Genomic DNA, 18,136 nt, shown 5'->3' on the forward strand with positions numbered 1-18,136 from the left:
GTGCACATGCACACGATACACATCAGTATGTGGACAGCTCGTCGAAGTCCAAAGAGGAACAAAGGGGTTTAGGCCTAAACTTCTCCGTGTGTCGCCTCTGGCCAGATGTGGAATGGCAGCGGAAACGCAGGAGCACTAAAACGCTCGTCTGGCTACACTCGTTCGGCGCCAGAGACTGCCGGACCTCGCCCCCCCTCGTTCTGCAAACGCACGAAAAGCCACAACGACGCACCACTGTGTCTTCCTCACTGCATGCATCCATAGGTGAATATGCACGTGGGCAAACGTGTGCGAGCGAAGTGACCTGGACGCGTCTCGCCGTGCTCGATATCTAACTCCACAGTTTGCCTCGAAAAAACCGAAAGTTTCCACTCGGGACGACACCAAATACACACACCTATAGAGTACAGAATATATATATATATATTCATATATATATATATATATTATATATTGGTGCTGGTAAGTAGATAATGAGGTGGAAATAGGCGGTTATGCCTGAAGCTGCTTTTGAGTGGGTTTCTTTTGCATCGAAGATGGAAGCTTGCAAAGTGGCAAATATACCGCACAAAGCGGAAAGTGTCTCGAGAGAAAATGTATGTGGAAGACTCTTAAAGGGGCCATCTGCAATTCGCCTGAATGGGTAACTGATGAACAGGGACAACCCTAAACGCTAAACATAGAGATTTATAGCAGAAGGGGAGATATAGTTAAAGGTTATGGCAGAGAAGAATATAGAGGTGCAGATATGTAGCTCGCTGCATGTGCATATATATATATATATATATATATACATACATATATACATACATACATATATACATACATATATATACATATATATATATATATATATATATACGGATAGATTTATACTTTTGTGGGGCGCCGCCCTTCGTAGGAACCGAGGTCTGTTTTCGTCCATAGAGTGGGGCCAAGGCGCACCTGAATTGGATTTAAAGCTTGTTCTTCCATTGCCTGGAGCTGAGAGACGAAATGGTCGGGCGACACGGCGGTCGTTCCTCTCTTCCCGCCAATGAAATCGAGCAAATACCGCTTCTTCCCTTCCGACAAAGTCAGACGCAGCTGAAAAGCAAAATCGAAACGGAAACGTGGAAAAAGAACCCGGGTATCTTCCCGCGAAATCTCCTCCATTAAGCAACAGTAAATGTACTTCAATCGTCTCCACACATACCTCTTCCTTCTCTGTCTCATATGCATGCACATGAATATATATATATATATATATATATATATATATATAGAGAGAGAGAGAGAGAGAGACAGGAACAGCCTTGTACCTACAAGAACAGATCGACGTCGTCTGCGTGTGTGTGTCGTGTAGGGACCGATAAATATGGATATTTACCGACGTATATATATATATATATATGCAAGCAGACATGTGGACAACTACATAGGTCTTTGGTACAAGCGCCTTTTCACCGAGGGGCGTAGGCGATCAACGCGGCATCTCGTGACAGAGCAGGGGATCGGAGAGAGACACAAGGAGACGGGAGGAACGAATGGCAAGAAGGCGAAAGTCATCGACCGCGCGCGTACCTCCGCGAGAATTTTACTTAAGTTGGCCAGATCAATTCCGACAGGAGACGTCCACGGGATGCCGTACCGCCCTTCAAACAGTTCCTGAAAAGAAGACCAAACTCAGCAGTCAACTCTGAATTTCAGCCACCGGTGTGGACCCACGCCGTCAACTGTTTTTCTTCGCTTCCACATAAAAGGCCAGTCCACGCGCTCCCGCGCGCAGCGATCTCCCCCATCTTGAGATTCCACTTCTTCCCTGATTGTTGCTCTCGACGTGTTACAAAAGGCCGCGGATACACCCCCCCTCCCCCCACACACACATTCTCGTCCACGCACTCGTACTTGAACCGACATTGAAATCCATGAACATATATATATATATATATATGCATATATATATATATATATATATCGTTTTATACATGTGTATATGGTGCATGTCAGCGCATCCTGTATAGACCCCTGTGTAAACATGTCGGTCTTTTCCTCTTTTTATCGCTCTCTCTGTTGGTCCTTGGATAAGGGGGATGCAGGCGAGTCTAAAATTCAGAGACGCTTTCTTCTTTTCCTGGCCCGAAAGGTCCATATCCGACGCGCAGCGACTTGCGCATTCAATTCGTTTCTCTTGACAGCAGCGAACTTACTCGGACTGCATCTCGGTCAAGAGGCTCCATGAGCATTTGCTTCACAACCATGACCATGACAAAGAACTCATCTTCATTCACGCCGCCCTTGTGATTCCGATCAAAGACATGCAAAAAGTCCTGCATGCACAAAAAACATTGACACGGCGCGCGAAAGTCTTCAGCCGCTCCGATGTCACCGCAGCAGCCTTTCCCTCCCCGAAAAACGCACGCACGAACAAACACATCCACAGTCGCATGCATACACGCATACCTATATCTTCTACACGTACAGATAGGTAATATACAAATGCATTCCCTATGCATTCACAAATATGCACATCCATAAGCATACAGCCGTATATATATATATATATGTGTCCACCGATCAACAGCTGGATTCGTTTCCACATGCAGACGGATGACTGCCTGACGCTGCAACGGTATGTGCATGTCTTGAAAGGCGCAAAAGGCGACTGCTTCCGACGCGTTTCAACTCCGTCAGACGCCCGGAATCTGCGCAACAAGGCCCCAGCGACAGCCGCGCGCGCGCGCTTTCCAGGCACCAAGCACATGCGTGGATGACGCACATTAACGCCGGCTTCCGATTTGATTGGGAGCCCTTGAGAAGTGAGGAATTTGAAGATTTTTGCGCGGTTGATCTCTCCCTGGTGCTCTTCGTCGAGCGCGGCCCAGAGAGTCAGTCGTTGCTCCTGAGCCTGCCTGGAAGCGCCCTTGGACCTGAGAGACGCCAAGAAAAACACGACACGCCTCTGCATGTCTCCCCAGATCCCACCCCTCTCTCGACTCCGGATCCGCCTGCAGCCGCGGGTGCACGCTGGAAAGCCTCGCGGATCTCGCCCTCTGCGCCTGACCCCACGCAGAGAGAAAATCCTGAACCTGAGAACGCTCTCTACAAGGCACGCAGGACGAACTGGGGCGAGAGTCGCACACAGGCAGCGAGAACACGGCTCCGTTCGCGACGCTCTTCTCGAGACATCCGCAAGTTGCGCCACGAACGTAACACCGGGGCAGAAACCGTCGGCCCAGAAACCCCACACGTTCTTCTTTAGCAGTCGAGTGGAATGGAGCCGAGCCCGCAACTGTGAAGAGAGCGCACCTGATGAGAAGCTGACGCCAGAACATGTCTCCGCCTTCGCTGATGGCGAAAAGCGTCGACTGGACGCGGAGCGCGTCAATCAGCTCTGCTGTGCGCCTCACATTCTCCGCACGCTGGAGATCCCACACCTGAACCAAACGAAAAAAACGCCCTTGAAAAAAAGGTCGAAAAACGTAAATGTCGACTTACTTCCAGCTGAACGTGGCTGCAGTCAAAGGTACATCTTTATACACATTCGCATGCATATATATATATATATATATATATATATGCGTTCCTTGCGGGGTCGTACAGCTGTGTAGCTATGCAAGGCTGCGAGTGTATGTAGGCGCGTACATATATATATATATATATATATATATATTTGGGTACATGGATGTCGATACACCTCTGCATGCATATCGAGGCACGCATGCGCCAAAGTGGGGCTCTCACAGGGGCTCAAAGTCTGTTTTCAACGAAGCGATGGTTGGGCAACACCGCCGAAACGCACCTCTCTTCTCTTCAATTCACGGATCCCGACAGCTCTAAGCATACAACAGCCCCTGTTTGTCTCGCAGACGAACCCGTGGCCTAGATATATATATATATGGATGTGCCTATATATATATATATATATTTGTATATAGAGAGATGCGTGTCGCTCTAGGGTTCTTCTCTCTGGGGAGTCACTTGGAGAAAGTCGATTTTTGCTAGGTTTTGAGGCCGCGGCTTTACCTTTTCGAGGAGTTCCGGATCAACGAGCATCCCTGAGTTGAGGGCGAGGAGCACGGTGTACACGACGCTCTTCAGGAGAGCAAACTGGATCGCCGCGCACGCAACGACGACTACGTTTCCCCACCAGCAGAAGGTAAGCCACGTCGCAGGGTGGCTGCGGAAAAGCTGGACCCACCACGCGAGAACGAGAAGCTGGCAGAAGAACGACGCCTGCGGAGCAACGAACGGCCAGCGAACAGCAGCGACGCGCGAGTGGAAGCCGCGAGGCAGAGGGGGGCGGGACGGAAGAAAGCAGCGGGTTCTGTCAAGCGTCTCGACGCGAGCAAGAAAGACACCGCAGGAAAGAAAGCCGCGTCACCACGCGCGCGCTGGAGCCTGCTCTGGACGGAGACCTGAGAAGGCGACAGAGGGCTCGAGGTGGAACTTACCTCCACAGCTCGCAAAACGATGTTTGGTCCATTCGCCCAGAAACAGAAGAGTTGCTGATGTTTGTTCGGCAGCGTCGTCCCCCACAAGAACGTCGAACACACGCCTGGCCAGGCGTTCTGAAAATCATGGCAGAAAGCGCAGAAAACACCGGGGCACGCGTCCGTTTCGCCCTGCGTCGATACCACAAACACGGGAAAACGCTTTCCCCTATCCAACCCCAGTGCTCCCCTTTCCCGTTTCTCTTCCTTCCTCGAATCGCGCGTCGTCCTCATCTGCGTCCCCCCCCCCCTCAGCCACTCCGTGAATCTCGGCGCCGAGAGATGTGATTCGCCGAAACCGCAGACCGACCACTCTGGCTGCAGGTCTCTACACCCTCGCTCGCTTCCCAAGAGCAGGGATCCATCGTCTTTCACCTTTTTTTTCTCGACCGTGAAAACGGCCCTCAGCTTCGACATATTTATTTTGATTTCACTTTGACTCCACCTCTTTCTCTCTACCCTGCAAAATCTGTCCCCCTTCTGCCTCTCTTTCTCCTCTCTCTCTCCCTGCATGCCCCCGCTTCGTCTTCTCTCCCGCGCTCTCGGATTCGCCAGAAATCCGCTTCGAGCCTCATTTGCCCCATCCACGTCGACGCCATCGACCTCTCCCTGGCTGGTTTCGGCCGTTTCCCCCTCCACGTCGTTCATGCAGCACGCTTCCGCTGAACTCCGAGCGACGCCCTCCGCTCCGGGAGCGCCTCCCCGCTCCCCCCATTTTTGAAATGCTGCATGCCGACCGCATATTCAGCTTCTCAACGGGTCGCGCGTCCGTCTGGGTTCTTCCCCCCTTACATAGGGTTCAGGGTTCGACGCGCCGCACACCACGAGAGATTCCTTCGGCCTGTCTTCGATCTCGCCTCTTCTGCTCCAGTCGCTCTGTGCTCTTCCCCTCTGTGGCGCAAGGCCGAGGCGCTCACCTTTTGCTTCTGGAGCTTGTAGGGCGGCGCGAATTCCTTGAGGTACTCGGAACCCGTGTCGCCTCCGACTTCCATGTGGTAGCGCATAACGAGGTAGTGGGGTACGTGGCGCGGCAACAACTGCTTTTCAATGCGAGAGGTGTATGCCCAGACGAGCAACATGCCCAGGAGACAGGTCGCGGACAGCCCGCTGATGAGCCCCGCTTCTTGGCCGAGTCGGAAGCTGAAGGTTGGTCTGAAGGACAGGGAGAAAAAAGGGAGAGACAAGGAAGGCAAGGGTGCGTGTCGGAGCGAATCGGACCGAGGAAAAAGAGCCGGGCGATGTGCCACGCAGTCTACCGCATGCACAACCCCCCCCCCCCGACGAGCGCAGAGAGAAAGCAGAGAAGAAAAAAAACCAGATCGACACTGTCACATGCACGCAGATACGTGAATGGACAAATCACTACACATACATATATACACATATAAACATACATGTATATATATACATATATGTATATATGTGTATGTTTGTATAGACCGAGCTAGGTGGAGCTGAGTTTGAGATGCGTTTGGTATGGAGATGTCCGTAGACCTAGATTTTGATGTGAGATTTCAGTGTGCTGGATTCGGGAAACCGGAGTGGTGCTCGGTGTTCCCGCGTGTGTACCTGAGACAGATGTCGATAATCATGAGGAAGAAGAGCGTCGAGTTTGGCAGACGAATCATCTCAATGGCCATCTTGAGGAGACTCGCACGCAAGTACTCCATGAAGTAGTACCCCGACGGGTCAACGCCCGGGATGCTCATCGCTTGGACGTTGTCAGCAAATTCGTATCTGAGAGCGCGAAAGGCGAAACGGGGAGAATCTCGCATGCAGAAAACGAAGCAAAAGCGGCGGAAATCCCAGTCTCCGAGGGCTGTCATTGCCCCCGACAAAAAGAGTCGAGATGGGCCCTACTCGTTCGTCTCGATCGATCGAAAATGTCGAATTTCAAGACAGAAAACGCGACCGGGACAGCAGATCACGGATCGGCGGCCGCCTTAGAAAAGCGAGGCCAAGCAAGCGCAGAGCACGAGAAGATAGGGCAGTGTCGAGGCGAGAAATGGGAAATCTCTGGCGCCAAAGACAGAGCAAGGTGGGCCTAGAAAGAAGCGCGAGGAACCTGGCAAGATGGAGAACGCATGTGAGAAGGAAAAAACAGATGGGAACTTGTGCTTGCCTGTGAGCGATGAAATTCGCCTTGTCGAGTGCGGAGCGCCCAAAGACAGATCCGCAGCACCGGTGGTTTTGGGATTCGGCCTCGCGAGCAATCAAAGGAATGTCTTCTTCTTCGTCGATCTTCCTCATCCACTCGATGATTTGTCGAATCATGCACTGGAAGAGGATGACAAAGACAACATACCTGAGGGGCCAAACCGCACGAATCAAAACAGAGCGTTTCCTCACCCGTCTTTTTCTCCAAAGAAAAAAAGGTGCGAGCTGTGGGAAAGGGACAACGAGAGGTCTCGGGGCGTGGCGCAGTTCTCCCTCCCGCGCGGCGTGTGGAAGACACGACGCAAATCAGCAAGGGATCCACCACACTTGCCGCGTCTTTGTCACGACCCCGCGAGCATGTGGGCGGCGCCGATAGGACGCAAATGCACACACGACGAGAGCGGGGGACAAAGGAAAGCCTTTTTTTCGCTCCCCAAAATGCAGAGACGTCGGAGGCGGAAAGAAAGTGGGCGGGATCTGCCTTGGAGCGCCGGTCCGTCGGGACAGGCAGCGTCTCACCAAACGAGGAGAATGACGGAAACGAAGAAAAGCTCTTCAAACAGAACCTCCAGCATCGGAGACACATTTTCCAGCACTGTGTCACTATCGCGAAGGGGCGGCATGACCTGAAGAAGGAAAACGCCACACGGAGATAGGCAAAAAGCCACCCCATGCATCAGCACGTGTGTATGAACGTACCGACAAGTGTGTAGACACACAGGAAATATATAGGGGTGGCACGCGAATTCGTTGCGAAACTCGGAAACGAAAAGCTGAGCTCCCGCAAACCTGGAAAGGTCCAAGACGAACTAGCGGCAAAAAGGCGACAGGCGTGTTGGCGACGCGGCCGAATGCATGCACCGAGACACTCCACAAAAAGTTCAAATGGAAATATGGAGCGGCGTTGCGTTTTGAAGAGGCAGCATGAACGACCCCTCGCAGGCCTTCGAGACACAAAAACTCAGAGAGGAGGCGCATCCGTGTTGGGACACCTATACATGAAAGGCCAAGAGAGTGAACATGACTATACGTTGGAGTATCACCATAGATCTGTTTGCTCTGTTGATCTGCTCGGCTATAGACACGTCGAAAGATAAATTAAGGAATATATTTGTAGGAACGCGAGGTGTACGGTTGGCGTGTGCGTACATCTCCGAACACGAGTTCATCGAGGACTTCTGCGATGTTGGATTGCATCGTCCCCCAGAGAATGACGTTGACGATGCTGATTGTGGCAATTTGTCGGAAGGCGGTCTCCATGACTTCCTTTGAGAACTCGTCTTTCCCTTCGCTGATCTTCCTCTCGAGCAAGCGAATGCACGTTTGCACGGCGATTCCAAACGCGAGCGTAATCAGCGCAATGATAAAGTAGATGGTGTTCTTGCGGTGCTCCAAGGACCACAAGAGACTCAAGGCGTTCGGGTTGTCTCGGGCCGCGCAGTACTCCGGTCCAAAAGTCGCCAAGTCGCACTCCTGAAGTCGACAAGACAAAAGGATGGGGAAGAGACGTTAGGAGAGACCGAGGCGCCAAAAAAAGTCGTGAGCAGGCGGAAACCCTGAAGCCCGGTTCGAGGAGTCCGCCGAGAAAAAGAAAAATCGAGAACGCGAGAAGAGCGCGGGCCGGAAACAACGGAGCGGGAACCAGCGGAAACCGACCGCAGACGAGAGAGAGAGAGGCATGCAAAGAGAGGGGTGGAGCAAGGAGGGCGCAGGAAAGCAGGGAGGAACGGAAGGAAAGTGCACAGGACAAACGGGAAGAGAGAAGGAGAAACGCTGGAACACAGACGGCGACGAAAAAAGGCAAGGGCTCGAAAAGAAAAACCGTGTCCGAGTCTGGAACACCTACCGCTTTGATCAGTTTCTGGTTCTCAAGGTGCAAATTCGACCCGGCCTTCAGGCCGATCAGTTTCCGCACGTTCTGCGCGACTTCTGGAGAGAACGGAGACAACACGAGCAAGAACCACACGTTTTTTATACCCCCGGACAGAGCTCGGCCGTCTCAGGCTAAAGTCCTAAACCGACAGGAGAGAGAAAGGCTCGGAGTGCTCGAGCCAGCCCGTCGTCGAAGGGTATGGCGCCTTTTTCTTCACTATCGAAAAGATCTTCGACGGTCACATGAAGCCAGCACAGAGCACGTGGGCCTCTGACTCGTCGCCGCGCCTCTCCGTGTCGCCGTCCTCTCTTCTCTTTCCGTGTCTCGTCCACGCCCCTTCTGTATCTCGTCCGGTCTGCACGGTCTGTCGGTTATTTTCCACAGCGGCTTGCCTTTCCTCGTTGCTTACCTTGGGTGTCGACGAAAGTCTTCGTTTGCTCCTCTGTGAGTTTCGGCCCGTGCTCTGAAAGCTTCTTCTCGAGAGACCCCACTCCGCCTTCTTTCTTGACGAATTCGGCGGCAGCTTTATCCAGATCTGCTTTCGAGGGCGTCTCAGCTGTCGCGTCCGGGCCGTTTTCTCCTTGTCGCCCTGCCGCAGCTTCTTCTTTCTTTTCTCCACTCTTCTCCCCTTCCGTCGCCTCTTTCTGTTCCTGTTCTGGAGCAGCTTCTGCCTTCCCGCCTTGGGCCTGACTCGTTCCCTGTGCTTCCCCCGCTCCCTCCTGACCTGCCGCAGCCGCACCGCCCTCCCCGCTCTCCCCCGGTGTCTCTGGTTGCTGGTTCCCTACGGGCCCAACTAGCGGCGCCGCGACCGCGCCCGTAGGCACCGGCGCCAGAAGGGCCTCTTTGACGTTGAAGGCGCTGGGCGTGCCCGTCGTGGTCGTGGTCGTGGACACAGGCGGCAGGGACTCGGACAAAACTTCACCTGCTGCTGTTTCCTGTCCTTGTTCTCCGTCGCGCGGTCCAGTGTGCGGTTGTTCTTCTTTCTGTTCTTCCCCCGAAGCTGGACCAGGTGTTCCACCAACAGGCGAGAGAATCTCAAACGTGGGTTCAGCGGGAGGCCCATCACCAGTCCCCTCAGCTGGGGAAGGGCTAGCAGGCGGGGAAACGGCAGACTCAGGTTGGTGTTCCACTGTAGGTTCTCCATGCTGGATTGAAGCGTGTTCGTTGCTGGCGTCTTCAGTCTGGGTCCCCTCCTCAGCGGAATCGTTGGGAGCGGCCGAAGAGCTCTGGGTATTCTCTTTTTCCTCACCTTCTGCCTGTTCGCTTTGCACTTCGGAGAAAGATGCAGGGACGCCGTCTGTGCCCAAAGAAAACACAGACGCTTTGGAAGGACGAAGCGCAGAAGCCGGGAAAGAGAAAGAGGCGAGAGGAAAGAGAGAGCGAAGAGAGCGGTGATGAACAGAAAGTGTGCGTTTATCGCTGAGCTCGTCACTGCTCCGGAGAGACTCCTCCCCTCCTCGAATGTCACGCACCGCCCGGTTGTCGCTGGAGTGTCTGTGCGCAGCGACAGTTCGCGCCTGGCTTCTATCTTCTCCCTTGCGAAGACTGGAGAAGTAGACTTTCGAAAGATTTTCCCATGGAGCATCATGCGGAACGCTGGAGTCTTCGCCGCTTGCCTTCACTGGCTGCCATCTCGACGAGACCGGCAGCGCCGCCCGGGAAAGTTCCTTGAAGAAAAAGGCAAAACAAAAGATACCAAAATTACGGACATTTCTCCAGGTGAGCGCACCTATACGAGTCACACACGTCTATTCTACCCTTTCGTCTCCGGCCTGGTCTCTCACACAGCATCCGAGAAAGGACGCTTTTTGTGGTCATGTCGCAACAAGCTGCCGGCGGTGAATTTGCGTTTCAGCCGGTCCAAAGGGAAGAGCGGAAGAATCAAGCCAGACGCGTGTGACGTGAATGGATTCGAACACAAACAGGGGAAAAGGAGAAGTCGGAGGACCGAGAGACGTCGCAAGGATTGGCGGGAAGAGGTAGGCACCCCGCTTCTTGGCGATATACCCGGACGGTGTTTTCTGTGGCGCGGTCAAGCAGATTTATTCTCCGAGACTCAAAAATAGACAGACGTGCCAGACGGCGATATCGGATTTCTACAAGAGACCAGGAAACCCTTTTGGTTTCGTCTAAACGGAAGAGACTCTCTTCGAATCTCGAGCGGTCACGCAAGGGACAAAGCGAAACGTGCACGGATCGCTAAGGAGAGACAAAAATAGACTTTCTTCAGAGTCGAGTTGGACAGCCACAGAAAAACCGTGAAACGCGGAGAAAGCAAGGCTCAACACACCGTCTATGTGACCTGGATGCCACCGAGTCCATCGCACTCGACTACGTGTTTGCTGTCGCTCGAAGGCAGCCAGTGTTCGCCCATACACACAGGTGAGCGTTTCCTTCTGTGTTGCTCTGTCCGTGTCCAATTCCTGTGGTTCCCTCACAGTTTTCCTCTCGCGGTTTCTCACCGGTGGATCGCGTTTCACTTGGAGTGCTTGGGCCGAGAAATGCTGCAGAGCGATGCAGTCGTCTGAGCGGAGAGCGCAGAAGAGAGCGAGGAAAGAACAAAGAAGGACGAAGGAGGGGAACGGAGCGCGTTTCCTCGCGGACAGGGGTGTTGACTGTGGATTCTCATTTTGTGATGTCCAGCTTATCTTGGTCTGCGCGCCGTCACTCTGCCCGGACGAGTGGCGGCTGCAGCTGCCGCAAGACTTGGACGCGGCGACACGGAAGAGTTTGGAGAGGTCGAGAGACGCGGCTGTGTCCGATTCCCGTCGCTTCTTCACTGACCGGTGAAAGGAACGAGAGACGGGCGGTCCCGCCGGCAGGCTCTCGACCGTTTCGGAGTGGCCGAGCGCCTTACAGGGGCGCACCCACCCCATGGTAAGACTGGTTTTCAAAGGCTGTCGAAAGCGCGCGAGAGTGCTGTGTCTCGGGTCTGCTCGTCACATGATGCGGATCGCGTGGCGAGACACCCGTTTCGGCCCCAATCGCGCTCAAACAGGAGTCAGAAAAACGACTGGGAGCGCCCCGTCAGAGCTCGCGGATCGCCGAAACAGCAAAGACAACGGCACTCTGAACCGAACAAGACTGGAAGAGAGGAGAGGAAGGGTAATCACTCGCTTGTCAAGCTTCCGAGAATCCCCAGAAACGCGTTGGGGATTTGTGCGTTTGACTGGCCAGCACAGCGCACGGCCTGTGCCGCGAAAAAGAGCGAACACGCTCCTCGAGAGACGAATCAGATGTTTCGGTCGGGTCAAGCGGCGAACATTTAGCTTGGGGGATCCTCCATTTCGCTCGATTTTTGCTCGCGCATCCGCAGTCCGTGGCATGGACCCGAGTCGACAAGACATGGCAAACTCCGCTCTCTGTGAGGCCGTCGGCAACGGAGAGCGGTGGTGGCCTCGTGGGGGCGTTGATTTACTCTGAACTCCGTATCTTCTGCGAAACGCCGTCGAGACGCGACTGTCTCTGGCCGACGCAACCGCGAAATATCTGTTCCCCTCGAAACGAAGAGAGGCCGGTGACCGGATGGAAAGACTCCGCACGGCGCGCGAAAGACTTTTTCGCGGCACAGATATATCGGTAGGCGACTATTCAGGAGAACCACGGAAAACAAAAAAGGCTTACACGTGTTGCGCGGCCTCACGCTTTCGCGGTTGTCTTGTCGAAAAGGCGGTCAAACAGCCTGCCAGACACAAAAGGACCAAAAGCAGGAGGCGACTCCGCTGGGCCGCGGTCGAGAGATACAAGCCAGAGAGCGCAGGCCGAACGCTGCGTTTTTACCCAGTCGGGGGGCGGGCGCAGAGACGAAAGTTCCGCAATCTTTTTTCGCGGCTTCGCCTGACACGCGAAGGCACCAAAAAGAATCTCTCTCTGTCCCGAGAAAACCCCTTTAAAACGGGGGCTAGGACTGCTCCTACCTCGTGTTCGTGGAAGGTCCAGGTGACATTCCCCCTCGCGGATCATCACATAGAACGCCGTCTTGCTCAGCTAGCTGTCAAGACAAGCGGCGTGATTTTGAGTTGCGCCCCCTCTTTTAGAGCATTTCGACGAGTTGAGAGGACATTTCGAGTTTAAAGACTCTCCAGGCCATCCACAGGGTCGAGGGCCGTAGCCGACCGAAGCGGTTGGAAGTCCCCTTTGCGTTGGTCTACGGGCCGTGCGGCACAACGCACCAGGCACACGGGTCGTATACGCCGCTCACTCCACGTTTGTCCTTCGATGCCTCCGAGTAGCAAAACGGTCCTCTCATAGATGCTCGGCTTCCGTCAACTTGGATGAAAAAGTTGAGGCTTCCGGGGGGGGTTGCCCGAGTGTAGCCCACGTGTATGGACACTGTATTGCCTGCTGGCGGTTTGACCAACCCGGGTGAATCTGGGAACGTGCCGTGCTCGCGACTGGAACGCAGCGAACAGGGATCGGGTCGCAGATCGGGAAAATCGGGCATAGAGTTTGCTTGTCACTTGGGGAATCTCCCAACGGGACCGCAATGCCCCTCGACAGAGGGTTGTCAGGTGCGATAGGACGAGCGTCGCGAGACAAACGAAAGAGGCTGAGCGCCTCATGAGGAAAGAAACAAAACAAACCGGACAGCGATCTACGATCGGAGAGTCATCTGGTCATCTCCGCGGACACCGGCACCTAGTAGTTAAGAGGGAACACCTCTGCTCCGGGAGTGGGAGGGGACAGAACCCCTCTCGCCCTTTGGCCCACTCTCTGCGTACAGGCCGTTCCTCCAAACCTTGGGGTATTGAAGCGACACTGCAGCCACCCAGTTCTAAGAAGTGTAGCATGCTCGTTTTCTGTGCGCAGTCTGTCAAGTGAACTTACACCAACGACCCTCACAGGGGAAAACTCCGAGTCTAAAACAAGAACCCTCAACACCGCCTCGACCAGGTTAAGCGAGATCCTGTTTACGCTTTCCACTGGAGTCAATGGAGTCCACCGCCACGAAGATGGGAAACACAACGCGCCGTAACGTACTCGTTGCTCAAAACTGGATGTCCCGGCAGGCAAAACGGGGTTCTCGCCACGTTGCTCACTCCCCCTCCTGTAGACGTGACGTTGCAGCCGGATGGGAATTTAGGATGTTGCATGCTGCAACTGCCTCTTTCCTATTCTTGTGTGTTTTAATTCACATGACTCCACTCTCCTTCTCATGCCAATGCTTTCGCTGTATCCAAGGTCGCCCCAAGATACCCCGCGGCAGTCTTGGGGACTCGGGGACGACCGTTCACCGCTGTTCGATGTTGATTTTGAAGAAAAACGACTGGCAACACCCCCGTGTTCCTCCCTCAAAACATAGAATAGACGCAAAGGGTCATTTCGCACGAAGTGTTTATTTTCGGGATAAACGGCAGTCTACTAGCTTCCCCGTTTTCGTTTCTCAAAGCCCGTAAGGGAATGGACAAGAAGCTGATTTACCATTTGGCAGTCGCCCCCGGTTTTCAATCAGCGTTGTTGCCCATCCCCCTGTTTGTACAGGTAGCCGTACAACGACAGCTGAGTCTGGAACTCCGGTTCACACTCCATACACAGAAGGCGACACTTTCTATGGTGCGCCATGTACCCGGACCAGTCTTTGCTCATGTGCCGACGGATGCTTATACACATGCACAGGTACGCACAGGTAAGCAAAAAGGCATATCCCGCCTCAGCGTCGGCACGAGCCGGGTATCGTGAACATATATTTGCGTATGCACACGTTTGAAGGAATGTAGCGGCCTACAGTAAAGGCATCTTATATTCTTACAGATTTACGTCGAAATACGTGTGGGAACCGGTACGTGTTGCAGTCGGGGGCGGCCACCCAGACATGTGAGCAGCTCTGGCATTGTATCGATTAGGATATTGAAAATCACCACATTTAGCTGTCGTAAGCAGTCCAGTGGGGCGGCGCGTACAGCAATCACAAAGAACTGGGTTGTCTACTTATCCGAAGACGTGCGCTCATCTCCACAAGAGCTAAAGAGTTTTCGATGAACGCTTCTGTGCTGTCTCAGAGAGTATCACTCCCACTACGATGGCACTGCTCATAGTCGCATCTGAATGGTCGTTTTCTCTACTAGGCGAGCTACGACTGAGACGAACTGCTTTCTGTGTGTGTGTGTGTGTGTGTGGCGGTGGGGAGCTCTACGAACTTGACCCGGCTTTCTGCATGTCCTTTTAACTCCCCACGTTTCGGGCGCAGCCCGATTAAGACCGCGAGTCGGTCTAGGGTATGGGAGAGGTCTTTAGAAACAAAGAGATAAGCTACCCGCAGAGAGGGTTTCCAGTGGCAAAAGGCAGTTTCACGCGAGAATCAGAAGGCATCTTTTCCCACCGAGCCAGAAACCCCCGCCTACGGAATTGAGGACCACAGAAGCAAAACGTCGCCCCTCCCGCAGTTCCTCTCGCCGAATTTCCTCGCTTTGTACACAAGACTCAAGAGAGGCTCCTTGCGCCTGATTCTCCCTAGAGGCTGCGCGAAAGACAGCCCGTTCAGTCTACGTTCTATCGCCACGAAGCCACCCATATGTATAGACTGACATATATATGGACCCATATATATGCAAATACGCGCCTACATAAAACAATCGACTTCTGTCCCTAAGAACACCAAAACGTTTTGTCTCCTCTGGACCATTTCCTCGTCTCCCAGACTGACTCTCGGTGGAGCCCGTTTACTGGCTTTCACCCCCCCGCCAAACTCACATGCGACGCGGGATGAGGTACATCTCAGACAACAGGAAAGCCCTGTTACTGCTCTTCCCGTGCATATGCACGACATATATGCACATGAAACGTATACTTTTATACATCCACATACATATATAGTTCCACACATGTCCTCTGGCCCGTGCAAACGAACACCATGCACACACAAACATAGCTGAGGCTGAATCCGATTTTCTTCTGCTTGACGAGCAAATGGTTTGTTTCAAGACATTTTCTCTCTTGTGTAGTGTCTGGACACCCAGCCGTACACCAGGTCCAGTACGTGACCAACAATGGCTTTCTGTCGACTCCTTTTCTCACTGCCCGATTTCACCAGTCTCTGCGCCACTCTGGCGCGAAGAGGGACTCCTTCCGTCTCCAGACACTCTGGTGTCTACCCCGCCCATCTCTCCCGGCTAGGTTCTCTCTTTGCCTCCCGTTATAACGCCCGCATGTGTAAGCGTGTGTGTACACACAGTTTCCTACACATCCGTTTTCGCCTCCTGTTGATACACCCTGCGTCCCTGCTCTTACGCCGGAGGGCCAACCAGGATGTTGTTAATGGGGATGAAGATGAGCTTGATGAAATAGCCGATGAAACCCATGAGCAGGAAGCCGATTGCGCATGCGTACGCGATCTTCCTGAACTCGCGGGCATCGGGCTTGGTGCAGCGACGAACGAGGCGCACCGAGTCGAAGAAGAACTCACGCAGCCCCAGCAACAGACTCCCGATCGGGTGGTTCGGGTCTGTGAGGAAGGCTGGCAGCTTGTTGAGGTTCACCATTGTGGAGAGAAGCGAAACAAGAGAGACGGTTGAGAGCGCAGGAGAGAGACGGTCTCACTCTGCTTGAGTTGCAGCGAACGAGTCCAGAAGCTGAAAAGACGGAAGGAGAACAGAAAAAACAAGTGGGCTGAGTAAGCGGCACAGAGAGTGGCCGGAAAAACAACAGCACACATCGCAAACTGCACCGGCACCGATATATATATATATATATATATATGTTACATATATATACATATGTACGTTGGGCGATACAGACGTCGATACATTCAGAAGTGAGAGAGAGACACGCGACAGCAGACTAAAAAGCGTTGAACATCCACTGGTCTTTCCCCTGGTGTGCCGGCGTGTGTGGGGGGGGCCAGCTACGTTCTCGAGACCTTGCGAAGATGAGCGCCTGTAGACTTTGTCCACCCCGACCCGCGCTTGCTTTGATCTCCCCTCGAAACAAGATATATCGATCCGACACTTTCTTATCGATGCACGTGGCAGCTGTGGGGCGAGCTGGGACACACACGCTTGATCGGAACGAAGCGTGGATATCTCTGTCCTAGACGCAGCTGGTAACATGCACACACGGATCCACCTCCACCAGATCTAGGTGAGAATCAGATCGACTCTAAAAATCTCCGCTCCTTCTTAATCCACCAACGCGAATAGACTTCCTGCGTTCCCTCGGCTGCTCTTGGACTTGAACAGACCCATGCGCGTGGCGGCATTCGAACACAAGTTGTGTGTGTCTTCGCTAACGGCATACGTCCAACTTATTACTGCGCCCCCGGTATGTCTGGGTACACAGGGTCAGAGAAAACGAGGGATATGGATAAGTTTCGTACAAAACAGGGAAAACGACAAAAGAGAACGGCCACGCCGTCAGCTCTTCCATCTCTCCCGTGTTCATTCCCCGCTGCAGGGTTTCCCCCCGGGGCGGAGCACACGGATCTTCTGTTTCGGTGACGGATGCCTACACACTTGTGAAAAGTGTCGAATGCATTCGAAGTACGGGAAAGCGAAGTACAGAAGCACCGCACAGATTGGAGACAAAGAGAAACAGTGTGCTTTTTGGCCGAGGAAAAAGCGCACCTGACAAGACGAGGGCCCTGCGCACGAGGCGGCTTAGAGTCTCGAACAAGAAAGACGAGAAGGCGTCGAGTTCAGTTTGTCGTGCACCAATTGTATGTTTGGCAAAAGATCCTTCCGTACCGGAATTCTGTCTCTTGATTTCTTCTCCGCGAAGAGACAGATGCGAAAGGAAGGAAGTGACAGACAAGAGAGCAGCGCAGCGGAGAAAAAACTCGAGAACACGTATCAGCCTTCGCGCCTCTCCCGAAAGAACGCCCCCTCGGAATCCTGGTGTATGTACACCCTGTGCGGGGGGTGGTCACAACCGAGCGGAAGTGCATGCGCCCGACATCTTTTACGTCGAATTCCGATGTTTTCTGGGCGCTATGAAAATCCCTCGATATCGTATCGTCAGTTTCTTGGCAGTTCCCTCCTCCCAGTTCGACAAAACTCATCGGGAACTTGCGTGTTGCCGACTGCTTCCCTTCGGAATCCGCCCGAGCCCGCGCGCGGTCTGCTGTCACACGCTCCTGTGACCCCTCCGTGTCTGGAGCGAAGTGGACGGAACCAGCCACGCGAAATGCTTGAGGTGACCAGGAGGCTTACTAATGCACTTGGACCGGACGACACAACGTGAATCGCGTCTCCGGCGCGAACGTTTTCTCGACAACTTCAATAATCACACGGCAACGGCAGCTCAGCAGTACGCTCCTGGATGGCGGCCCCCCGATGAGACACTGTCTGAGTGGTTAGTTCACTGATGCCAATGTAGAGATATACTAATTACGTGTGTATATATAAATATATATACTTACCAATTATATATATACACTTAAACGCATAGGCAGACGTACGCAGATCGATCTGAGCAGGCCCTCTCGATTACACTAGAAAACCTACTTCCGTTTTTTCGGCAAGTAGCTCTATAAACAGTTGTCGATGCCACAGGGACCCAGCAACATTGTGTCCGGAATGTTACCCGCATATGCAGACCAGAGACTTCGACCACTCTACACTGCCATCTGTAGCAGTTGAAGGCACTGCGTGTTCCCCTCCACTACAGGCTTCTTTGCAACCTCGTCACTGGCAAGGCAAAA

General features: G+C 53.4%; 2 protein-coding genes across 2 annotated transcripts; both read right to left on the reverse strand.

The window, feature by feature from the left end:
- Positions 1 to 152: 152 nt before the first annotated feature.
- On the reverse strand, positions 153 to 11,378 carry NCLIV_030900 (hypothetical protein; the record flags this gene model as incomplete). Its single annotated transcript, XM_003883286.1, has 16 exons — positions 153 to 200; positions 946 to 1,086; positions 1,564 to 1,647; positions 2,190 to 2,309; positions 2,759 to 2,909; positions 3,289 to 3,416; positions 4,006 to 4,215; positions 4,434 to 4,550; positions 5,390 to 5,624; positions 6,042 to 6,209; positions 6,655 to 6,777; positions 7,149 to 7,255; positions 7,779 to 8,102; positions 8,476 to 8,558; positions 8,912 to 10,169; positions 10,965 to 11,378. The coding sequence occupies 16 exons, from the start codon at positions 11,376 to 11,378 to the stop codon at positions 153 to 155; spliced, it is 3,711 nt and encodes a 1,236-aa protein (XP_003883335.1).
- A 4,347-nt stretch (positions 11,379 to 15,725) lies between these two features.
- On the reverse strand, positions 15,726 to 15,980 carry NCLIV_030910 (LRRGT00025, related; the record flags this gene model as incomplete). Its single annotated transcript, XM_003883287.1, has 1 exon — positions 15,726 to 15,980. The coding sequence occupies one exon, from the start codon at positions 15,978 to 15,980 to the stop codon at positions 15,726 to 15,728; it is 255 nt and encodes an 84-aa protein (XP_003883336.1).
- Positions 15,981 to 18,136: the final 2,156 nt, after the last annotated feature.

This window comes from Neospora caninum, chromosome VIII (genome assembly GCF_000208865.1).
Source record: "Neospora caninum Liverpool complete genome, chromosome VIII".
Classification (NCBI taxonomy): domain Eukaryota; phylum Apicomplexa; class Conoidasida; order Eucoccidiorida; family Sarcocystidae; genus Neospora; species Neospora caninum.